General features: G+C 42.6%; 1 protein-coding gene across 1 annotated transcript; it reads left to right on the forward strand.

The window, feature by feature from the left end:
• The first annotated feature begins 238 nt into the window (after nt 1–238).
• On the forward strand, nt 239–23,158 carry cyp26b1 (cytochrome P450, family 26, subfamily b, polypeptide 1). Its single transcript, XM_077228235.1, has 6 exons — nt 239–1,149; nt 9,358–9,582; nt 12,313–12,588; nt 12,724–12,879; nt 19,838–20,119; nt 20,980–23,158. The coding sequence occupies exons 1-6, from the start codon at nt 946–948 to the stop codon at nt 21,370–21,372; spliced, it is 1,536 nt and encodes a 511-aa protein (XP_077084350.1). The 5' UTR covers nt 239–945; the 3' UTR covers nt 21,373–23,158.
• Nucleotides 23,159–26,392: the final 3,234 nt, after the last annotated feature.

Below are 26,392 nucleotides of genomic sequence, written 5' to 3' on the forward strand. Positions count from 1 at the left end.
CTCTCTCTCTCTCTCTCTCTCTCTCTCTCTCTCTCTCTCTCTCTCTCTCTCTCTCTCTCTCTCTCTCTCTCTCTCTCTCTCTGGGCTCTCTTCCAGGTCCCGCACGCTCCAGCGCCCGGCCCGTTCACTTTTCACCCCGCCTCAGTTCGGTGGGGTGGGGTAAGGGGGGAGCCGCTTGCACCCTGGCCGAATGCCGCCTCACTGCCTCCGCTATATAAACACACATTGGAAGCTCGCTGTGCGACTCGAACTCACATTGAGAAACTGTAGGTGAAGAGAGAGAGAGAGCTAGAGCGCAAGAGAGAGGTAGAGAGTAAAACCGCATCAGAAAAGGGCTAGCGAGACGCACTACAGTCATCTGAAGATTTTACTGCTCATAGGCATCAAACTTCGGAGGATTATTTCTTTCATTGATTTCTGCGTCTTCCTTATGACCATTACTTGAAATTGAGTGCATTTAAAGATATTGTATCGAGTTTTCCTGTAAAATATTTTTTTTAAATAATAACTAAAACCATTTTATTGCTATTATTATTATTATTATTATTATTCAAAAAGTAATTAAAAGAGTTTGGGATTTAAAACAAAATTTCCAACTCAAGTTTGACAAGTTCACTCCAAATTTACATTTTTAATTTAAAATTCACGGGAATATTGGACAGCGATTTGCAAAATCTAAAATGATATACAAACATTTAAGATCGATTTGTAATATCCAGCATTGTGTTAATTAAACACTTCAATTTATTAATTATAGAACTTTGTTGCGTTGCCTTTTGGTGAGAGAATCTGCTCAGCTATTTTTGCTTTTTAGAATAATTGTAGCAGCAAATCATATCTAACACAGCAAGTCACTCATATAGCCTACTCCTGAGAAGGCTTAACCACTGTAGTGCTCATCACTCCAAAGAGGTCTTTGAAAACAGCCCCCGGACGTTCACAGCCATGCTCTTCGAGAGTTTTGACCTGGTCTCGGCGCTGGCGACGCTGGCTGCGTGTTTAGTGTCCATGGCACTTCTTCTGGCCGTGTCCCAGCAGCTCTGGCAGCTGAGATGGACCGCAACACGGGACAAGAGCTGCAAGCTGCCCATGCCCAAGGGCTCCATGGGGTTCCCCATCATTGGAGAAACATGCCATTGGTTCTTTCAGGTAAGAGCTCCATCTCCTTGTGTCTTTCCAAGTTTCCAATCGCCTTGCTGTCGCACGCACACTGCTGAGGTGCGCGCCAAGCACCGCGGGTTCGTGCGTTCATCAGTGCATATAGTCTCCATGTAGGTAAAAGGATTGTAAAAGACACATAAAGAGTAGGATAACGTCCACTAATGATTTTTCGCACGTGTTTGCTCGTGCGTAATATCGCGCGTTAAAAAGAGAACAGCCTGTTGGTTAGTTATTCCCACGTGTGCAATTTAATCCGTGCCATATTTCCATGGTGTTAATAAACTTTCTTTTTTAGATAGCCGTCAGTTTTTGTTTCATACAGCCAGTACTCAATCCACGTGGAACAACCTGTTTGCGGCTGCCAAGAAAGCCGCGCTCAGTTCCAGAAATATTGTAGTCCTTGGCTTCCGATGCGCGCGAGAACACAGCCACTGAGCCCCACTTGTCGAAGCGCGCATAAACTCTCTTTGGCGCGATGGATGAGATTGATTGCGAGGGCAGGTAGTGTCGCGCTTTCATTGAGCTTCTGTGTAATTACGCACGCCGGTTACTCTAGAAGAGCCCGCGTGTTGTGAATGATGCCGTTCTGTCATAATACCCAGACAGCGCGGAGTGCGCATACTGTACATACAGGGTATCTAAAAATCAGCCCAGTGGCCGACAATATGTGTGTTGTGTGTATGTGGTTTATAAAAGTAGTTTATCACACGACCGTAAACTGTAAAGGAAGAAAAATACATAGAGTAAAAATCATAAATAATTGTCTTTCTACATTAAATCCATGGTGCGCACAGGGGTGTTCCTGGACTTTGGCTTGCAGTAGCTGGAGTGGGTTGCTTTAAATTGAGATTTCCTTAGATTCAATAGGGAGGAATGTCCTGGTCTGAGTGGTGTACAGATCAAATTCTCTGGTCAGGAATAGATTCTCCAAACTTGCTGGAAATCCAGAAGAGAATTTCCGTGCAGTTGGCAGGCTCTCTACAAAAACATACAGGCTTGACTCCATCTCAGAGGTATATTTAAAATGTAAAATATATTTAAAATCAATAGGATTTGGACTGATCCATTTGTGGCAAACTTGTCATTCCTTATTTCTACAGCGGCATGCAGGACTGCGAGGGGACTGAGAGCTCCCATGCAAACATGCAATTTGAATTGTTGATACCTCTCTTTATTGTGCTTCTGAAAACATGCACTGCTTTTACACCATCCATGTTAAACAATAAATCTAAGACACCGCAATAACTTTGTCAGTTAGCCCCATTTTTGGTTCATATATCTCTGTCTGTCGCCTCAAGACTCCGCGAAGCAGCAGCTGAATCCATAAGTGGGTCAAATCTGTGATTGACGTAGATTTATGGACTTGGAGGAATCTAACGTTTTTGTGTTCTCTTGTGGTGTATCTGCCGTTATGAAAGGATTTTGTATTTTGTCTGTGTATGAATTTTTTCAGGTGACCACAAGAAATATCTGGTCAGAACATTCTTACTTTGTCCCCTTCTCATCTGTGCTCCAAGTTTTGGCTGAAATGGAGCATAAAATTAACTAGGACTATTCCAGGGCCATTACTTTTTTGTAGGCTGATTTAGTGAGTTATAGTGAGTTCAGATTGAACATTAAGATAATGATAACTATGAATTCATAAACTCCTTAATTAAATATGCACTGGTTTGCAATAGTAGCAATAACTCCTTGATACTGCACAGCTCACCCAGTGGGCAACCCACCCTTACACTTACCCCTACCCCACGTCTCCACCTTTACCCAAATCGCTCCAGTCTGGGTGGCAATAAAGCCGCCCACCAGGGGGTCAAAAACACACCCACACCCTGGGACAAAGACTACACGGCTTGGGGCTCTGATCAGAATTCCAGAGAGATTGGCCTATACAGACTTGGGGGATTTAGGAACAGTTTTCCAGCATCCCCTCTCTCTCGCTTTCTGGCTCTCTCCTGGGGCATGTCGGGATTAGCGAGCATGAAACGGGCATGACTGGCACCAGTGCGGTGTGGCCCCTTTTTCACCTCTGGAACGCACCACCAACCCCTCAAACAGCCTCTTGTCTTTAGGAACAGGGGACAGGGGGGGGGGAAGCGGAGGGGGCTTGGCAGCAGTAGTGGGAGGAGGAGGAAGGTAGGGGATAGAAAAGAGAAGAAAAGGGGGTCCCCGGGGTGAGCGCTCACACTGCACTGAACAACCATAATCTCTCTCCACAAAGTGTTTCCAGGTCAAAGGGGAGCCCATTCTCTCAGCTCGCAACATTTAGGTTCTTTGCACTTAATTGTTTCGTGGGCTTTGCTGTTCGTTCGACATTAAGCTAGATCATTTCTCTCTGGTCCCGATTGCTGATTCCAACTGCGTTGCCGAAAATTCCCACATCTCCTCTCGTTTATGCATAGTCATATGTCCCCAAGCACACCCTCTTTGGTGGGTACATCCAAGGGTGACTGATGGGACCTCAAGTCATACTGCTTCTGCTCGCTCTTCCCGCCCTCTCTTTGCAGAAATGCTGTCTATACCCCAATGGAGACGGGCCAATGCACACATCCTGTGAGATTCCAACGGGCTATTTCAGTAAATGGACATATTATCTTTATTTACACTGAGATTGTGGGTCAACGTATGGAGAACTCCCCCCGCGCAGTTACCTGCCGCTCCGAACTAATAAACACAGCAGTCCCTAGACTAAGCCAACTACACACACACACACACACACACACACACACACACACACACACACACACACACACACACACACACACACACACACACACACACACACACACACACACACACACACACACACACACACACACACACACACACACACACACAGTGGTTCTAAGGACAAGGGTCAGAATAATGAGTGATAGAAATAAAGAGCATGGAGCTAAACGATGTGCCAAGCTAAACTTGCCGTACACTTTTCAAACCCCCCTGCTCAATCTATCTTTTTTTTCTTCTCGTCTTTCTTTATGGCGGTCGTACGCTTAAGAAACACGGGGTGATTCAAACTGCATATGAAATTGCACCCCAAAGTCCCTTGCGTAGCACCCCTGCGTTTAGGTCAACCGTAGCTGATCTGAATAAATATAATTAAAAGTTTTTTTTTGTGATTTTTATAAAGGGGTCATTTGTATAACATTTCCACTGGCACACAAAGGCTACATTTATGTAGTGGGAGGCTCGACTGGTGTCCAATTTACACAGAAATTTGTATTTTTAGTCCTGTGTGGAATGGGCCAGTGGAGAAAAGCGGTCCTCTTTATTGCGCCCCCTTGTAAAATATATGATAAATTTCTTTTAAAAATAAAATAAACTATTGAACGTGGCGAGTTAACCCTTTCACTGCCAAAGGTATAGAACAGGCATGTTTTGTGTGAGGTCGAAGATCACATAACTGAACACACATGTAAACACTTGTGATTTGTTTAACTGATTGAAATACAAGAATCTGTTATTTTTTTTGTCTGTTTGTTTTTCTAATTCAGTCGTATTTTAAGGCTTCATATACATCAAGGATAAAAGTGACAAAAACTATGCAGCTGCTCGAGCTTCTGACACAGATGTTCTCCTCCCAAGAGCCCCAAGTGACGTTTGACATGTGTTTCGGGGTCCGACTGTGGAAAGCTTTTCGGTCTTATCGCTGAAGATCATCTAACCCCAACCTCTAACGGAGTTCTTGAACTCAATCTGCTTTCGTTCAAAACAAACAGGCTTTAATTTGAGTGACAGCCGATTTTACTTGGTTTTTAAGAAAATGAGCTCATACAACAAAGTAACTGTATCTGTAACCATGCATGCGTGCAGAAGTGGACGGACGCACCGGCCGGATTCGTGTGTTTGACAGTGCAAGTAAGCTGCAGATTATTACCTCATTGCTTTTCCAGGGTGTGTGGAGATTTTGTGCGTCAGTGACCCTTTTGGGTTTTTTGTTTTATTTTCGTTCTTTGCACGTCTGAGCTTCTGTGGCCTTGTGAAATGAGGGAGGACATTTCTCACCTTCTAGCCAAATGACATCTGCACGGCCAAGCCCAGCGCGTTTGTCTCCACATTTTGCCTCACGACCTGTTCTGCTATTTCCAGTCTGACGAGTCACTTTTCTATGAAGTAGACTGTGAACATGAAACCATTCTAATCACATTATCTTTTGCTCACCTCACTGTCATTCACTTTCAAGCTAGAAAACACATGATTTTTTCCCATCTTCTATCTGTCTTTTGTACTTTCCACTTGTTCTACACAGGTCAGGACTGGATCCTTTCTGGCTGCCCTTCTGTGTACACTTGTTTAAGAGGGAACCGTTGGCCCCTACATGTGTAAATACACACATGTAGATGTGAGAAATGTATATGTGTTTTTGGTGATGTAGTGTGTGACCATACATTGCACGGTTTCACTACTCCGGGAGAGGTGGAAAAAAGGCCCTGGTAAGGATGACAGCATGTGGTGTTTAAAATGGACTTTCTTGTTCCCAGAATGATCAAACACACCAAGTTCACGCAGGTTACACATGACGTCAAAATAGAAATCGTCTGAAGGGGAAATATGACAGAACAAAGACCATAAACAAACATAATATAATACAAATTACAAGTTCACTTGTGCATAAATGTGTTTATACACAGAAATCAACAGAGGGAGAGAGTTAGCCAGTGCTATCATGTTGGGGCATGTGTGAAAGACGGCCTTGTCCTGAGTCTGTCAGTTTAAAAACGGCTCCTTTCTTTCTCTCATACTGACAGGTCCCACTGCTGAGGTGAGCACACACACACACACACACACACACACACACACACACACACACACACACACACACACACACACACACACACACACACACACACACACACACACACACACACACACACACACACACACACACACACACACACACACACGCACACACGCACACACACACGCACATGCACACGCACACACACAATCATCCATCATCACACAAACTCAGTTCTCACCATGTGGTGAAAGATACTACATTTATTTTCCCCCCTCTTCCCCGGCATTGCTTTTGGATGTGTGTGTGTGCATGTGGTTGTTCATGTCAGCATTACCTCTTGCCCTCACACTCACCTGATATGTGAAATCCTGTGTCTTTAAGTATTGCCTGGCTGTGAGCTGGCCAGTGACTATTTCTCTCACCCCACACACTGTGCACGCAGTGCCTGTGCCCCCTCTCTAACACCTGGCGAGGTCCCGGGATGCCATGTGTCTGTTTGGCCATGGTCAGAGTTTCTCTGGGGGAAACTCCGGTCATGCTGTTTTAGAAAAACAATCTAAAAACATTTCTTACTGACTTTTCTGAAGTTCCGATTGGTCGGTTATGATTCTAGAATCTGGAATTCTTTCACCTCTTCCTGATGAGGAACCAAAAAAGGCATTGGATATTATATAATCCCGCCAAAACTATAAAACCCCAAAACAGTCATTTGCTGGAAAATTCTGTGAAAACTGAGAAAGAGAAGTGTGAAAGTGTGAAATATGGTTTAAGTCGTCCAGTACTGCAGGATTTACAGCCATATATTCTCCCCCATGTTCAGCCAGGTCGGGTTAAACTTTAGCAGTTGAAAAAGTGAGATTTAATCCCCTTTTGTCTGACCTTGTCTAACCTTAATGTGCATATATCTTGTTAGTTTGATTTTATAGTCTCACTATTTAATTAAGCTGATAATTTGTTGTTGGGTTTTAGGGGCACATGTGGCTCATAAGACATTTGCTAAGTCTTCAGAGATCTCAGACAGTCATGAGCTAAGTTTGTCATTTAAGGTCTATGACAATATGGAAGTGCAAGCTGCAAGGTGAGAAGAGAGTAAAAGAGCATGAGTGAGATCACACAAGATAATTCAATTTGGGAAACTAAAGCATCCGCTGTCAGATGTTAGGATGACTTATGACAGACGTTTTCGCGTTATTAGATGTTTGGAAAAAAATAAGAATGCAATGTATTTTAGATGATGCACGTACATTTACATTCAAGACATCATTCATGAACTAATCTGTTTATTTGTTTATATAAAGAGGTGAGAAACCCAACCTCAGAACACAAATACACAAAAAGGGGTGGAACGCTTATTTGCCCATCTCAAAAGAGATTGGTTAATGGACTGACACAGGAAGGATGTTGGAAAGTGCTTGCCCTCAGAGTTAAAGCAGCAATATGCACAGGGCCTGTCCCTTATATTTAAGACCAGGAGATGGTGGGGAAGTCAGTGTGACATGAGCTTCTCTGTCCATATATATACTCTGAATAGGGTATAAAACCTCCCGGAAATATGCAGTTTGAATTTCACAATCTTTGCTCATTCTCAGTTCTGAACATAAGTAATATTATAATTTGAGCCGTAAATGTCATAAAAGCCCTCCATATGGAAATCTGTCAATGATAATAAATAAATAAAAACATCAGAGTATACACAGCTAGTTTTGAATGGCCATTAATGGAGAAAGCAGAAAGATGTCACTTGTTTGCAGAATGGTGTAGTTACGGCATCTACCAGCAGAGGCTAACTGGATTCTTGCATTTGCTCTATTCTTTTGTTCCTCTGTGATAGCTACTGGAATGAATTTTACTTGTTGTTTAACCACATGGCGTTTGTTTTAGTGTTTTTTGGTTTAAATACCCTGGTTGGCTATTCATTTCACATTTGGACTGAACAGGCATTAACACACAGAGGCATGCACATAGCATGGAGAGGTAAAGTGTATTCAGAGTAGTTTCGCTGCTAAATTTATCCCTGAAAATAAGAGTGTGAGTGTTGGAGTGTGCTTAATGAAACTGGTCACAAAATTTGGTAAGGGGAGGGGGGTGGGTGGCAAGGGGAGCAAACAGCTCTACTGCCACTTCCTGCCATGGGGTCAGTATGTGTGTGTGAGGCTGAGAGGTTACAGGCCGTCTTTATGTGCTCAGCAAAAGTCTCGAGGGCTAGAGACAATTACTGTGTGTGTTTTACGGAGCAACTCACTCCAAAAGCTTAGAGTTTTTATCATGTTTGTAACTACTGAACTGAACTTGAATGTGCTTGAATGACTATAAATTAGAATGAACTTGAATCACTAGTGAAATAGTTTTACTTTAGTACTGTGTAAAATAATGCATTAAATTATGTACATACAGCATCAACGTTACAACATTTCAGTCAGGCAGATGTTATGGCTACACTTAAAGCATGGGCATGAGACATATTCAGGTTTATGTGTCCTGCCCTGAGAAAGCCTGAAGTGTGTTGCTGTAACACTTTAAACGTAACATTCAGGTTGTTGGGGGTAATCACTCTGCTTGTTCTTAAATTTTTTAGAGGTTAAGGGGTGAAAGGTGAAAGTTTGCAGTATATGTACTGGATTCCTCGCTGATTAGCACATTCGGACACGCCAACTTCTCAGAGCTAATGGCTGCGCTCATATACTCAGATCATTTCTCTTAGCAAAGGCTCTGATCCTAAAGGCTAAGCTTGAGCCACTTCTTAGCTAAAGCTGACCTAACTGCATAAAGAATGCTGTGAATGGAACCCATATGCCCTTACAATACAAAAACAAACAAGAGGGCTAATCCCACAAGGCTAACACCCTTCATTCCAAATACCTATTAGCCCTAACACCTCATTACATCTGTAACATTCAGACAGAAATCTCTTAGCCTACAGTGTTGTATTCAATTTAAAGGGGTTATTGCTAGGCTAAAGGTTAATCATTCAATTGGATCTACAAAGGTAAAAATGCTTTTCAGTTTATGGTGGAAAACTGACGGCTGTGCTTGGCAGAAAAAGCGCAGCGCCAATGTTTCGGGTATGAGGGTGACACCATACTTTTCATACTTTTTAAACATACTAAAATCATAATATTTACACTATTGTACAGTACTTGCAGTATTGTCTTCTAAAAATGAATTAAAAGGTAAATTATACCCTTGAAATATTAATTTTATATAATATTTATAATTTTAAAATATATTTAATTTATAATATTTAAAATATAATTTTTAACATAATTTTTTACATACAGTTCACCAATTAACATCAAATGAAATGTATCCGGTCCATTTAGCAAATACGACACTCTAATATAACACAATTTTAACTGTAAACAACATTTTGCATTCAAACATTTTGTCTGCTCCACAATTAAATGCCTCTGAGTATCTGCAACTAATGTATTTCCTTCTTTTCTGCTTCTCTTTTTCAGGGTGCAGGTTTCCATGCGTCAAGGAGGCAGAAGTATGGGAACGTATTCAAGACCCATCTGCTCGGGCGGCCGCTGATCCGGGTGACGGGGGCAGAGAATGTGCGTAAAGTTCTGATGGGAGAGCACAGCCTGGTCACTGTGGACTGGCCCCAAAGCACCAGCACTCTACTGGGTCCCAACAGTCTGGCCAACTCTATAGGAGACATCCACCGCAAAAGGAGAAAGGTCCATATCCAGTTTTTTACTACACAAATGTAGTTTTATTATGTGTGGGAACCATCCTTATCTCCTAATGGATGGTTTTTGTGTGCTCCATTTCCCTGCCTTGCCAGTGAAAAATGTTTTGAATTAGTGAAAAGACAAAACAGAGAGTAAGAATGAGAGATGGAGTGAAAGAAACAAGATAGAAGGTCAAATGGAAATGGTCTGCTATCCATAGGTCCAGATTTGGAGATAGATACCCACAATGCCTTGCTCCTCTGTTACGCATAACAGTCTGTTCACAATGACCACATGGAGGATTACACTCATAACTAGCTTCTCCTCAAATCCAACCCATTGTTCTGGGACAAAATAGCTTTTTTGTAGACCATGGTCCTCTTCAGTCACTTGGAGGCTTGAGTTTCACCCCACACACCTGTTCCATTGAAGGGTCAGCGGGGTGTAATCTGTCTGGTTAATCCTCCAGGTCCCGGGCCTCATGCAAACTCCCTAATGACTGCTAATTAGTCAGCCTGCTTCAGACAGACAAAGACCGCCTTATGGACCCCCTTCAACTAGGTTCCAATGTCCCGCTTTGCACACTAATGTCATAAATGTATTTTCGTTTGTTTTTCAACATCTCTGGAGATGTACAGAATTCCATATTTTTGACTGGATGGGTACTTTCATCAACAAGTTCTGCCCCTAAGCCCTCGTGGACATCCCAATCTGCCTCTTTGAAGACTATTGCTATTTACACATACTAGAGATATGCTGAGTGCAAGCATTGGATCCAAATGGCCCCAAGAGCCCTTGATGTAGCTAGTGACAACTGCATAGAATATGACAAGTTACATTTAATGTTAAACTGGCTTTGTATTACTAACAAGATGCACAACTACAGTTCACTGATTAACATTAGATACAACCAAATCAGACCTCAAAAAGTAGCCAGAGAGCAGTTAGACCTATCAAACAGTTGTTTTGGTAGGAATTTAGTAGAATTTATTAGGTTGGCCAGTAGAGGGCACAGGATCTTAATTCTACACTCACCTGCCTATACCAAAGTGCTCTCCCTGTGAATGAGAGATTTTGTTTTAGTCAGCGGGGAGAGAGAGAGAGAGAGAGAGAGAGAGAGAGAGAGAGAGAGAGAGAGAGAGAGAGAGAGAGACTGAGAGAGAGAGAGAGAGAGAGAGAGATAGAGAGAGAGAGAGAGAGAGAGAGAGAGAGAGAGAGAGATTGGAAAAGTAGAGAGAAGTGTAAAGAAAGTGAATGCTTTGGGGGAGAGAATAAAGAGGTCTTTACATTCTGGTCAAACCAGCAGCTTTGAGCTGTTTCATATAATTCAAGACATATGGAAATTATTAGGGTGGGGGAGTTTTAAAAGGCCGTGTGTATGTGAGTGTGGAAAGTGCAGTACAAGAAGTCACGGTTTGTAATGAAGACAGGCGGCTGTTTTTTTTCCAGTAGTGTTCTAAATCCTGTATAATGGGGACTGGCATTAGTGGAGCTTGACTGACGTCTGTCTACTACGCAAAGAATCGCAATAGGAAAATAGTAACCTTCAAAATTCCCAAACCAATAAGCAGTATAAATATGGTGTAATATTTATATATTAGTGTATAGTTAGTAGCTAAGAGAGATGTGTGATGCAAACATGCTTGTAGCCAATCGTTTTTCCCCCCTCCACACATGTGATCCGCTGTGACGTATCAGAAAAAGATTAAATGTTAGTAATTTAGAAACATGGACAGATCACTGGAGGTTTTATATACAGGGAGAAGGACTAGGTATAAATAGGTATGAAATAGGATTTTAATAACTAAATGATATACTAACAGCCAGCTAATTGTTAGAGATAGAGAAGAACAGCACGGAAAGGAGACATAAAGAAATAGGCCTTGGCAAAAGAAAGTCAGACGTGAGGAGAGACAGGAGGAGGACACACAAGTCTCCGCCTTCTTCCCTTTACTACTGGAAAAAAAGCGAGGCAGAGACGAGGTATTTGGAACGAGATGGCATATAAAAAGTGCTATTGTTAGTCGTGGAACATGGATGTTATTTCACTAAACAAACCAGCACAACTAAAGCACATTAGAAATGCGCTGCTGCAGCCAGGAAAATCTTACCTTTGCCTTTCACCCTCACTGCTGATGCAGAGGGAAACTCTCACAGATATTCTGAGAGAGAGGTGGAGGTATAGGTGAGTGGCAGTTAAGAGTATGAGCTGGTCAAAAATAGTGAGGACTTCAGAATTAATGAGAATGTTTCATGCTTCATACTATTAGACAAATAAGCTTGGCCTTTAAGTCCCGACTGTGGCTTCAGGATAATATTTTCATGACATTTCTTGCCTGTAGAGCACAGATGTGCTGTTCTGTGACGGTTGATGTGATTCATGGGCCAGCTGCATTGTGGGAAGTGTAGTTCTACAAATGCAGGTTCCTTAAACAAATGTTTAGCGCTTTTGGAACAGTACGTCTGCTGTCTGATATTGTTACATATCTAAACAGGTTCATAAATCTGCATGTTTTCGGAAGCCGATCCCTTCCACTGCTCTCTTGGGCCCAATTAGATCATTTTCTAAGTGTCTTTGGTAAAATACATCCTTCTTATGAAGATCAGATCCAGTTTTGAGCTAAATAATTTAATAAAGCCAACAACTCATCGCAAAACAATTTATCATGTCATATTTGTTCTCTATCACATTTTGCAAAACAGCAGACTGAAAGCACTTTCACTTGTGTTTCTCAGATCTTTGCTAAAGTCTTCAGTCATGAGGCTCTGGAGAGCTACTTGCCCAAGATACAGCTGGTCATTCAGGAAAACCTGCGGGTGTGGAGCTCCAATCCTGAGCCCATCAACGTGTACCGTGAGTCCCAGCGGCTCTCCTTCCACATGGCGGTGCGTGTGCTCCTAGGTTTCCGCGTTTCTGAAGAGGAGATGTGCAGTCTTTTCCACACTTTCCAGGATTTTGTGGAGAACGTTTTTAGCCTTCCCATCGACCTGCCATTTAGTGGTTATAGGAAGGTAAAATGTCAATAGGTATTGTCTAAATCACTTGAAAATAGAGGAATGGATTAGATTGTCTCTGTGAATTAGGTACACAGAGATAAAACAATACTAATAAACTTTAATTAATGAACTTGTTTTGTGTGTTTGCAGGGTATTCGCGCAAGAGACTCACTCCAGAAAAGCATTGAAAAAGCCATCAGAGAGAAACCACTCCACACACAGGGGAAAGATTACACCGATGCTCTTGATGTGCTTCTAGAAAGCGCCAAGGAGAACAACACAGAGCTTACGATGCAGGAGCTGAAGGTGAGCGTAGCACCATTAGCTATGCTTCATATTTTTATGTGCATTTTGGGATATTGCATAAAAAACACTAGATGGAAACGGCAAAAAGCGCAGAAATACTAAAAATGCGCATAAAAAACTTATGGGCTCAATTGAGGCGGATACATTTTTTTATCCGTTAAGAAAACATGCGCATAAACTAAGATGGAAACACATTTACCAAATAAATCCCTCAATGCACAACAAAAAACTTGCATGAATGATTTGGTTTAATTCACTCAGCTGAAGCGTCTCACATGATTACATTTCCAAACACCAGGCATCCGAACGCAAGATATCATGACAGCGTTTCATCTGCACGCTCTGAGGTGCAAGTGTTTATTACAGTTATTTTGCCCCAATTTCCCAGGAAGTGACAATTTTGTTCGCTTTAACACATGGGATGGAAATGGTGCTTTATTCACAAATGTTTTATGGGATATTTCAATTTTAAAGTTAAATTCGCGACTTTGGATGGTAACATAGATACATCTTTGTTCCAACTTCCAAAACATAATTTTAAGGCCTCATATGCACGCTTTACTTTGTGAAGACTGTTCCAAGCAGAATTCAACAAAATTATTAAAAATCATGATATTTAAAATAAACATAGTGAATAAAACTTCATTGATCAGTTACTGTGAGGTGAGAAAAATTTTGATTATAAACACAGCTATATGATACTGAAACCTATTCATGAATTGTTTCATCAGACTGATGGTGTTGTCTTTTCTTCATGTCATTAGTGTAGCAACATACGTCAAATATGTCAAATTCCATGGGAAATCAAACTTGAACTCCTCTTGTGCACTTTGCCTACTGAATTCTATTTGTGTCGTGTGAGAGTGACTGTTAAGATCATTGTAGTGCATGTAGGGAGTTTCAAGTCAGTCACTAAAGAGTTTCCCTTCTGTTAGAATGCTTTCTCAGAAAGAAGCTGCCTGTAGGCAGTAGAAAGCAAGGCAGCTCAGTAGAAAGGCATGCTGGAGCCTGTTAAAAATTGAGTAGCCGCCTAGTCTGCATGGACTTCTTTGACACAATGTGCTGTCTCATTACAGTAAAACAGAGATATTATATCACCAAACAAAGACACATTTCAAGACAATTTGAGATGGCATGTTTATTTAATGCTATACATTACATATCCATCAAACTGTTCATGGATTTCACCACACAGTCATCCTTCCAGTCTCGTTCTACTGATAATTTTCTTTCACCAGATGATTTTGTTTTCAGTGTGAGGTCAACTTGTGATAACTTAATTACATATTAAAGCAAAAAAGGAAGTCAACACTTTGATTTTGAGAGGCGAACAGTGACTCTCTGACAGCACACTATACCCACTGACTGCTCTCTTTATTTCTCATCTCTCTCCTGCTCAGTTCTCTTGTGTCATGCCCAAACCGGGATGACAGACATTTAATGATACAGATAATAGTCAATAAATGCTTCCCTGTAGGCTATTGTTGCCCGGTTATTCCGCTCAGCTCAGAGGTTTTAGCTTTTTTCTTTTCTAAGGTACATGTGTAGTCTCCTCAGACAGTGGCGGCAGGAGTGGCTCCCAGGCCTGTCAACACCAACTCACTGGCAAGCAGTTAAAAAGAGAGAGAGAGAGAGGAAAAAAAAGAAACCTGTGTAAGATGGCTGCCAAACCTCAAAGAAAAAAGAAGAGAGGAGGAAAGAAAAGAAATAAAGAAGCTCCGTCCTAAGAATTTAGAAACAGTCAGAATGTGGTGAAGTAGCTGCATTAGACAATTTTATATATACAGTAACACTTTAGATTGGGGAACACATATTATTTATATGTATTATATATTAATATTTACTATTAATTAGGAGTTTTCCCCCAATAAACTCTTAATTTCTGCTTATTGATAGTAAATAACTTAATTGTTGTAGTGGCTATGTTTAGGTATGGGGTAGGGTTAAGGGATCTAGAATATGGTCATGCAGAATATTTATATGCGGTTTTAATAGTTTTGATAAACAGTCAATATGCTAGTAATATGCATGCTAAACAACTAGTTAATAATGAATAGTGTTCCCTAATCTAAAGTGTTACAACTTTTTTAATCATTAAAGAATCCTGAACATTTTTGTTATACAGTTTCCACAAAAATATTTCATTGATAATAAAAATGTTCTTAAGCAGCAAATCAGCATATTATAATGATTTCTGAAGGATCATGTGATACTGAAGACTGGAGTAATTATGCTGAAAATTCAGCTTCGCCATCATTCTAATAATATTTCACAATATATTTGATTCTTGATCAAATCAAGTCAGCCGTAGCGAGCATAAAGCTCCTTTTAAAAACATAAAAAATCCTGCTGACCCCAAACAGTATCATTGAAGACATTTAACCAATTAAATATGACAGACATGAGTGTCTGCAAAGTTTTACAACAGCAATCAAACACAAATCATCAATAACGTCTCGGGTTATGACTATAACCCTTGTTCCCTGAGAAGGGAACGAGACACTGCGTCGAGAATCGACTCTTTGGGGACGCTCCCTTAGCGTGCGCCTCTGAAGTATGAATGAAACTATTCCAATCCTGATTGGTGTTGCGTCATGACGTAACATGTGACGGCATAACCGGATGCATAAAAGCGACGCCGGCACACACACACACTAGCCTAGCGATGAAGCAAGACGCTCTAAGGCCTCGAGGGGCGTGGCAGGACGACGCAGTGTCTCGTTCCCTTCTCAGGGAACAAGGGTTATAGTCATAACCCGAGACGTTCCCTTTCGAGGGAACTCAACACTGCGTCGAGAATCGACTCTTTGGGGAACGAATGCCCACTAGGCCACGCACCGAAGACAGGCCTGCCCAGGAGTGAAACTGATTCAGGCACTCAGCAGGACGAGAGCACACGTGCGCCAGGCGTACTGGGGAGGTGCAGACTATAGAACCTAATAAAAGTGTGTGGGGTAGCCCAACCGGCTGCCTCACAGATCTCCTGGAGGGGAACTCCCGAGATGAGGGCCCTAGAGGACGCCATGCCTCTAGTAGAATGAGCCCTTATGGCCAGAGGTGAAGGCAAATTGCGCACCTCATAAGCCAAGGCAATAGCCTGCACAATCCAATTACTAATGGTTTGCTTGGATGCCGGGAGCCCTCTCCTAGGTGACCCGAAACACACTAACAGTTGGTCCGACCTCCTCCAAGAAGAGGACCTCTCGAGATAAATACTCAAAGCTCTGACGGGGCAGAGCAAATGAAGCTTCTCTTTTTCTGCCGACACATGAGGTGGAGGATGGAAAGCCTGAAGGGTCGTAGACCTAGCCGTATTAGCAGGCACTTTAGGCACATAGCCCGGTCTCGGGTGCAAAAAGGCCTTAACCTTGCCAGGGGCAAACTCCAAGCAAGCTGGTGTCACTGCCAGGGCTTGGAGATCTCCCACCGTCTTAAGAGAGGTGATGGCTAAGAGAAAGACCAATTTGTAGGTAAGATCTTTAGGCGAAGCCGACTGAAGAGGTTCGAAGGGGGCCAGGGATAACCCTTCCAGAACCACTGCCAGGTCCCAGGCAGGAACCCTGGACCTGGTTGTCGGTCTCATCCTCCAAGTACCACGGAGAAAACGAATGACCAGCTGGTGCCTCCCCAGAGGCCCATCACTTAATGGCGCATGGAAAGCCGCAATGGCAACCACGTACACCTTAAGTGTGGAAGGGGAGAGACCCGCAGAGAAACGATCTTGAAGAAACTCCAGAACTGAAGCCACCGGGCAGTTAACTGGGTCTAAATTATGTTCTCTACACCAAGTAACGAAAACATTCCACTTGAGGCCATATAATCTCCTAGTAGACAGAGCCCTAGAGCTAAGTATGGTTTCAACCACCCCGGCTGATAGACCAGCGTTTAGGTACTGAACCCCCTCAGAGGCCAGGCCCACAGTTTCCACAGCTCTGGTTGAGGGTTGAAGATTGTGCCCTCCACCTGAGACAATAGATCCCTCCTCAGAGGAATCTGCCATGGCTGAGCTATCAGGAGCGAAATTATATTTGAAAACCATACCCGGGTCGGCCACATTGGGGCTACCAGAAGTAGACTGATGCCCTCCTGACGGACCCTCTCCAGGACTGCCGGAAGCAGAGCGATCGGGGGAAATGCGTACAGGCGAAGCCTCGGCCAGGCCTGTACCATGGCATCCAACCCCAGTGGGGCTGGATGTGAGAGGGAGAATTGGGCAGAAGTGGGCAGTGGGACGTCTCTCGAGACGCGAATAAATCCACTTCCATGGGCCCAAACCTCTCCCATATCAACTTCACCACATCTGGATGAAGTCTCCATTCCCCGGGCCTCAGCCCCTGCCTCGACAGGATGTCTGCTCCCTGATTCTGAACCCCCGGAATATACATAGCTCTGATAGACAGTATTTTCCCTTGGGACCAGAGAATAACCTGATACGCCAGTCTGCACAGAGGGCGCGATCTGAGTCCCCCTTGTCGGTTTAGATAAGCTACCACTGATGTATTGTCCGATCGTACTAGGACATGGTAACCCTTGATGTCTGGAAGGAAGCTCCTCAGAGCCCTGAACACAGCCAACATCTCTAGACAATTTATGTGCCAAGAATGATGATGGTCCTGCCACAGACCCCTGGCAAAGCGGGCGTCCATGACCGCGCCCCAGCCAGTGAGGGAGGCGTCTGTCGAAACGGTTTTTCCGGCGACATGACGCTCCTAACACTGGCCCTTGGGACAGGAACCAAGGTTTCTTCCATATTATTAGAGAACGAAGGCATCTGCGCGTTACTCTGATCATACGAAATGGATTCCCCTTGGGGGAAAACCCCTTGGCTTTCAGCCACCACTGAAGGGGCCTCATGTGTAGAAGGCCCAAAGGTATAATGTTGGATGCCGCTGCCATGAGGCCCAGCAGTCTTTGGAATTGCTTTACAGTAGTGGCCTGGCCTAGCTTTAACTTGGACACCATCGCCAGAATGGACTCGATACGCGCCGGAGACAAGCGTGCCTGCATCGTAGTCGAGTTCCACACAACGCCCTAGAAACGTTGTGGACTGGGACGGTTCTAACACACTCTTCTTTGTGTTGAGTCTCAACCCCAATTTTTGAATGTGGCCAAGGACGACATCTCAATGCCGAACTGCCATTTCTCGAGACTGGGCCAGAATGAGCCAGTCGTCGATATAATTCAGTATGCGGATGCCCTGAAGTCTCAGTGGAGCAAGTGCTGCATCCATACATTTGGTGAATGTGCGGGGAGAGAGTGCTAGGCCGAACGGAAGAACCGGATATTGGTAAGCTTCTACAAAATCTACTAAGGGAACCAGCCTCTCGAGACTGGCCTCTGGTGTTTTTCGAGCACCCTTCTCGACCCCCTGAAGCGGAAGACCGGCAGGGTGTAGTCGATACGATTTTCGTGACCATAACTGATGCTCGTTTTTTATTTTTCGAGAAAAACGACCCACAGTGCGTTCGCTGGAATATGATGCGGCCCGAAGCGTCACCGACGGCGGGCAACTCACATCGTTTCCTAGAGGGCTCCGCTGTGAGAACAACCTCGGTTGTTCTACAACGGAGGGGACAGCCCTCAGAGGTCCCACCACTCTGGCTAGGAATATCTTCAGGAGTTGGCCCCTCCCCCTCATCCAAATCTTTCAGGAGATCGGCCTGGTATGCCTGCAAGATAGCCATAGAGTGCAGACATGAACCAGCCCGACCTGCCGCCATGTAAGCCCTGCCTATTAAAGCAGATGTATCTCTGCAGGGCTTACTAGGCAGCGCAGGGGTTTTAAGGGAAGATGCCGACTCAGGAGATAGATAACCGGCTAGAGCTTCTTCGACTTTAGGCATCTTCCCATAACCCATATCCCGTGCCCCCACAACATTGCTATAATCGACAACAGATGGACGGGAGACACGGGACGAATGCGGTTTATCCCACGATCTCGAGATCTCTTTGTGGAGATCGGGGAAAAACGGGAAACCCCGGCGCTGAGGCTGTGACCTGTGCCGCAGGAAACGCTCGTCTAACTTGCTTACTACTCGCGTTCCCTGCTCATCTTGTGGCCAGCTGATGTTAAGTCTGGCCACGGCACGAGTCACAACCTCCACCAGCTCCTCATAAGCTTGGCCGTGAACTGGCGCGCTCGACTCACGGTCATCCTCGATGCTGATCACCTCTGCCTCCTCGGACGCAGAGAGCTCAAGCACCGGGAACTGGTCGTGGGCAGAAGAAGCCGCAGCGCGGGCTTCTGCACCACTCACAGGGGCTTAGGGATCTTCAGATGAAGAATGAGAAAGTGCCGCAGCAGTCACATTCTCATCTGCAAGATCCCGCTGCGAACCCCACGATCTGAGTCGCCGCGCCGCCTCAACAGACGCGGGACCAGAACCGCGGGGAACGCGAGCCTGACCGAGCTTATCAAAGCACGCCAGCCGGGAGCGCAGCACCCTCATGGGTAGTGCTTCACAGTGTACGCAGGCAGCTCCCTCGAGAGCTGCCTGGGCGTGCTGCGCTCCCAAACAGTTCACACACAAAACATGCGTGTCCCCATCCGTAATAAAACGAGGACAGGGGTGCACACACATTCTGAAATGCTGGCTGACCATAATATATATAGGGATAGACAAACAACACCAAATAAGACAGACAGTCGTAACATAGAGCGCTTGGCTGAAGAGCGAAAAGCTAGTGTGTGTGTGTGCCGGCGTCGCTTTTATGCATCCGGTTATGCCGTCACATGTTACGTCATGACGCAACACCAATCAGGATTGGAATAGTTTCATTCATACTTCAGAGGCGCACGCTAAGGGAGCGTCCCCAAAGAGTCGATTCTCGACGCAGTGTTGAGTTCCCTCGAAAGGGAACTATGTAAATGTGCCAGAAGTGTCAAAAATCTTCGACTAGCTTCCATATATAAGTGTCATTTAATTGAGTTACATCAACTTCTCTCTTTCTCCCTCAGGAGTCCACAATTGAGATGATCTTCGCTGCTTTTGCCACAACAGCCAGCGCCAGCACATCTCTGATCATGCAACTGTTGAAACACCCTCCAGTGCTGGAGAAGCTGCGTGAGGAGCTGAGGAGTTGCGGCCTGCTGCACGACGGATGTCTATGCCAGGGTGAACTACGCTTGGACAGTATCTTTAGCCTCAAGTACCTGGACTGCGTGATCAAAGAGGTCCTGCGTCTCTTTGCCCCCGTGTCCGGAGGTTATCGGATTGCCACGCAGACCTTTGAGCTCGATGTGAGTTGTTGTGGATTTGCAGCTACTTTCATCCAAGAATTTACATTTTCTCATCATTTACTTATCCTTATGTCTTTCCTAACATTTATGACTTACTTTCTTCTGTGGGAAACAAAAAAAGATGTTTTGAAAAATGTTTCAGTGGTTTGTGTCCATACAATGAAAGTCAAGTCTTGTTTGGACCACGGCGTTCTTTAAAATATCAGAGAAGAAAGTCATACAGATTTTGAAAAATGATGTCAAAATTCTCTTTTTTGGGTGAAAAATGTTTGTAACATTTTGTATTGATGTTAATCTAATCAATGCTCATCTATTTTTATCATTCTAACCATTATTTTAGTTTATTTATATACTATTATAGTATGTATTAGTGCTGTCAAATCGATTAATCACATCTAACATAAAAGTTTGTGTATATATATATGTGTGTGTGTGTGTGTGTGTGTGTGTGTGTGTATACTCACACATATTATATATTCACAAACTTTTATGTTAGATGCAATTAACCACGATGAGTCGGTTTGACAGCAATAGTATTTATTAATATTTTAAATTGGCTTTTATTTTTATTTAGTCAGTATTCATTTTAATTTAATTTGAAATTTTAGTAATTTGGTTTTGTGACTGTCATTTTTATTATTTTTTAAATATTTCTATATATCTTTAATTTATATCTATTTCAGTTTTAGTTTTAGTAATTTTACTACAGTTTAAACTTCAATTTATTTCAGTTAGTTGCCAAGGCAAAATTTGTAAAGTTTTTTCTATATAAATTTATTTTTATTTTGAATAGTTGTAGCTTTAGTTTTAGTTAACAATAACAACACTTCTTCTAACCTAATTTTTTGTCCGACTTTTAGGGTGTACAGGTACCTAAAGGTTGGAGTGTCATGTACAGCATCCGCGACACCCACGACACCTCAGCTGTGTTCAAGGACGTGGAGGCCTTTGACCCAGACCGGTTCAGCCCAGAGCGTAGTGAGGATCGTGAGGGCCGCTTCCACTACCTGCCCTTCGGTGGCGGCGTTCGCTCCTGCCTCGGCAAGCAGCTGGCGACTCTTTTCCTCAAACTCCTGGCCGTGGAGCTAGCTGGAGGGAGTCGCTTCGAGCTGGCCACGCGGACATTCCCCCGCTTGATTTCGGTCCCCGTGGTACACCCCACCGATGGCCTTCGTGTAAAATTCTTTGGCCTCGACTCCAACCAGAACCAGATCATGGCCAAGCCGAAAAACATGCTAGATGCCACCGTGTGACAGACTGAGAACTAACAGACTTCATAATTGGAGCTGTCACCTGAAGTTCTGTAAAAGACACTCATTTGCCAAAAATGTATAGTCTATCATTTGTAAAGAAGTATATCATAAATATATAAATTTAACTGAACGTATTGCTACATCAGGAGAGCACAAGAGGAAGGTTTCAGAAAAGAAGACAGATCCGGGGGGTTAAAGGGACAGTCATATAAGCCGATGTAGATTTCACAGGGTATGGCCAGTTCTGCTTTAACCAGCGCAGGACGGCTATGGAGGAATCAGTCTTGAAATAGTTTGAAATTAGTGTTTTTTGTTTGTGTGCAAATGTCTGGATGGTGAGTTCATTTATATGTATATACAGTATGTGTGGTTTGTGTGTGTATGTGTGTGTGTATGTGTAAATACACAACATGTTTTTCTCGTGCAGATGTGCGCGCGTGCCTGTTTGCGTGCGTGGACAGGTTGTTATTCAGCTAAGGTATTAGCAGTTAGAGTAGGCAGTGTAAACTAGAATGAATGGGATGACTGTGTAATTTACTCAGGTGTGTTAGCAGTACAGAAGGAGCTTTCAGACTAACCCAGTACTTGTTATACATGCTCTGTACATAAGTGACAATTCATAATATTCTTTTTAAGAGAGCGTGAAAAGGAGGTGAGAAATGAAGAGAGATATATAAATGACAGAGACTATGAGAGAAAATTAACCTGTGCAAGCTCTCAAAACCAGCTATAGAGGGAATGAGGGACTCATTCCTGCTGCAAATTTTTATATCTGAAGACATTTATGAAAAAAAAGTCTGTCGTAAACTGTCGTATATGCTGCTTTGGGAGTCGCTTTTTATTTATATGAAGGAGCAGAGTGCCAACTGACCTCTGCTGTTCACATCAATATATGAAGAAATTATACTGAAAATACAGTAGATGGTGGTGGAACGGAGTGGACAATCATCAGTCATTCACTCAATAAACCACCAATCAGGAGAGTTTTCTTGAGATGCCTCTGAAGGGACTTTAAAAGCAGTTGAGTGAGAGGCAATAGGATTCCCCAGTGCGGAAGTGCGAAGTTCTTCTTTCACTTCCTCTACATGCCACGCAAAGGACTTTTCTTTGATAAAATATGCCACTGATCTTTTTTTATGAATTAATGAATGGATGAATTAAAATAATGTCTGCTGCTTTCAGTGCACCATTTTTCGAACAGAGAGTAGATCGCTACCTTCAGCAACAGTTTTGCTATTTCTAAGCAAATGTGCAAAAACCCTTGCACAAGGAATTTCACCAATTAGAAAGCCATGGGTAAAGCATATTTGCATTGTCGAATATCCTAATATTCTTGCTATTAATATTATTATTGTAATAAATCTTATTTTAAGTGCTATTTTTGTTATATTTCAGAATAGAGTTCTAGTATAAGTAAAGTCTGTTGGTAAATACTGTTCTATTTAGAATTATATGGATTTCAGTTATACTATATTGTACACTGTTTAAATGTTAATATGGTTTTTATGTTATTGTAATAATTATAATTTGTGGTTATCATTATTATCATTGCATTTAGTTAATATTAATAAACAGAAGCACTTGCGAGGTATGTTTATTTTGAGTGCCATTTGACTACATGTTCTGATTGTTGAGTTTGTCTGTACATATATTTTATTCCTTTTTACAAATCCACATTTCACTTAGTTAAAATATGAATGTTTTCCCCTTCTTTTTTTTTTTTTACAGTGATTCTTAAATGTACTTGGTATTTTATAAACCCTTGTAATAAACTGTAATGTGAAAATCAGTCATTCAGTTCTTATCTGCAACTTAACAACTTCCTTTGCCACTTAGTCTCAAGGGTGTCTGGATGTGTTTTGAACATGATTTTTAAAATTATAGCTAACTATTTTAATTGTTAACCACATGCAAGTCTGTTTTACATCACCTATGATCCACAATATACCCCTTTGATGTTTGCAGTCATAATCTGTGAAGAAAAAAGAAAGCTGATCTCTTTGATGTTCACTCTTTTTGATGTGTTGATTCTTGATGCTCAGACCTTATAGTGTTTGTATATAGATACACGGTAAATATACGATGAAGCAACAATACTATACACTGTAAAGTAACCACATACATCCTCAAGTTTTCACCAAAACTTACAGTAGTGATATGGAGACACACATGCACACTGCAGACAATTCAACAAACAACAGCTTTATTCAATAGACACCAGATGTGTTGACCAGCATTCACTTCAAAGAGTTGCCTTAGCACACAAAAAAAACACTCCTCACCATACATGTTCTCATTTTTCCTTTGGAGTCTTGCTTATTCATTTATGATTTTCTTTGTTTTTCAAAAATGTTGTTTAGTTATTCCAAGTATGCCCTAACAGCACTCTAGAAGTTGTTCATTAGATACTCTGCATGAAAGGATAATGCCTTAATTTGAATATATGTCAGATTTTCATTGAATAGCGCTTTATGAATATTTAATGACAGTGACCCATGTTGTAAGTGAAAGCAGGAACATCTTGACAACCTAGATCAGGTTTCTCATTAGAGATCAATAATGGGGTCACTTCCTTTTCCCTTTATCTGATAACTTAATCAATACTGAAATTCAGATCAATGGTGATGATTTACTCCATAACATAAACAGCAAAAAGGTCAGAGATCAATAGAAGACATTAATAGAAGTAAAAACGGTATTGACTGTATAAGATTTTCATTAATGCAAATATTTTGAGCATGATTACCCTTGGTCTTGGTGGCCACTGACCATTCACATACTGTACTGTAGCCAGGTGTTGTGTGATCTGGGTCCTCCTTTGTAAAACGTGCTTACGCACAGATTTGAACTCAGTTTGGGTCCAAGCCAACGTTCATATTAAATCGGACTTTGACGTGGAAAAGTGCTTAGCGTCACATCAGGGTCTGAGCAGACGTACGCACTTTTCCTTGTGGCAGAAAGTCGGAGTTCTGCAGGTATTTGGAAATCTAAGCATTTCTTGCCACTCGCCATTTTCAAGTAAAGATTTTGGATGTTGACTGGTGCTTTTTTATATATATCTTTTATATACATTAATTAGGTGACGTTTACAAAGCGAAGATCGGAAACCATTCAGCTTCGCACAATTTCAAGATCAATTGCGATTTATAACTCTCACTTCTGGAAGAGAAGCGTACGTACGTTTTTTGTCCGGTTAGTTCTATAAATCACACATACGCACATTTGAAAAATTATTGTAAAATCAAATGTAGGCCGGATTCGACGCAACATTTTATTAATGAGGCCCCAGGTTTTTGGAAATCTTTCTCTTTTCTCAAGTAGCCTAAAGCATTTGGACGTTGACTGGTGCTCTTTTATATATTAATGACATTAATGAGGGTGTGCTCACACGGCATAGCTAGATCTGAAACTATTCAGCTGCACACAATTTCAAGAACATTTGCAATTTTTAGATCTCACATCTGGAGCTGCAACCCATTCACACTAAATGCGTCTCTATACAGAGGCGTGCACATGTTTTTTTTGTGTGTGTGTAATGGAGGCCAGCTAGTAGTTGCTGTGCAAGTAAACCTCACTCCTCTTATCTCAATAGGCGCTCTAGCGACAGATGCTAGAGGCTGCAGTCTTTAGCCTCCTTGTTAGAGTGCCTGACTCTCATGGCGGAGACCCGGGTTCTAGGCCCGCTCGGAGCGGGTCGAGTGGGACCCGGGTTAAGGGGGTTACATTGCTGCCGTGACACGAATGGGAGTGAGGTTTAGGGGGGTGCGTGTAACGGAGGCAAGCTAGTAGTTGCTGTGCAAGTAAACCTCACTCCTCTGATCTCAATAGGCGCTCTAGCGCTAGAGGCTGCAGTCTTTAGCCTCCTTGTTAGAGCGCCTGAGACCGGAGACCCGGGTTCGAGGCCGAGTGGGACCCGGGTGAAGGGGGTTACATGTGCACGTTCATTCTCTGAAATACAAGTAAACACATTTGAGAAGTGATAAGATACCAAATCAGGAAGCGAGCTGATGAAAGATGGAAGCATAACATGACTTTATCCAAACCCTTTTCTTTTTCCCCCCACACATAAAAAGCAGTCCAAACACTATTACGTTTGACCGCAAGAGATTTTGCAAGATTTAAAGTTCACAGTCGAGAATATGGTTATTTGTGAATGGAATCTGTTTGTGAGTGGTGTGCTGTTTTGGTCACATAGTGGCACTCCACACACTATAGGAACAAAAAATCACATTTTGAAAATCGGATAGGATTTTAAAAATCAGTAACACTTTATTTCGATAGTCCACTTTAGACATTCAACTAACTATAAGTAACTTTGCAGCTACATGTCAACTAACTGTCATTAGAGTATTAGTAGTCTGTTTGATTAATATCTGCTAACACTTTATTTTGATGGTCCCCCAACAGACATTATACTGACTATAAGTAACTTGGCAACTACAAGTCAGCTTGCTCTGCTAACCCGAACCCTAACCATAACCTACATAACCCTCTAGTCTACTACAGCCTACTAATACTCTTATGACAGTTAGTTGACATGTAGTTGAAAAGTTACTTATAGTTATAGTTATAGTATATACTAACTTATAGTTAGTAGAATATCTAAAGTGACTATCGAAATAAATGGAACCTAAAAATCTTTTAGTGTGGGCCAACCTTTACCCTCTTCGTCTTATCTGCTCTGAAGTAGAACGTCTTGGTTACGTATGTAACCCTCGTTCCCTGAAGGAGGAAACGGAGACGTTACGTCTGTGACTGACGAAATGGGGGTTTCGCTAGAGAGCATTAGTATTTCGAGTATTAGTAAAAAGGGGCCAATGGTATGAAAATACCATGGGTCTGCGGAATTTGCATCACGAACTCCACCCCACCGCGTGGGTATAAAACGAGCCACGAGTGCAATCTCGCATTATGTTACCTGCTGAGGAGCCGAGACTGTGCGCCCCGGCCGTTTCAGCGGAATAATGGAAGTAGCATGTGGACGTAACGTCTCCATTCCCTTCATCAGGGAATGAGGGAT

Source organism: Siphateles boraxobius, unplaced genomic scaffold (genome assembly GCF_051911475.1).
Source record: "Siphateles boraxobius isolate OS27281-9 unplaced genomic scaffold, OSU_SipBor_1 130, whole genome shotgun sequence".
Taxonomy (NCBI): Eukaryota; Metazoa; Chordata; class Actinopteri; order Cypriniformes; family Leuciscidae; genus Siphateles; species Siphateles boraxobius.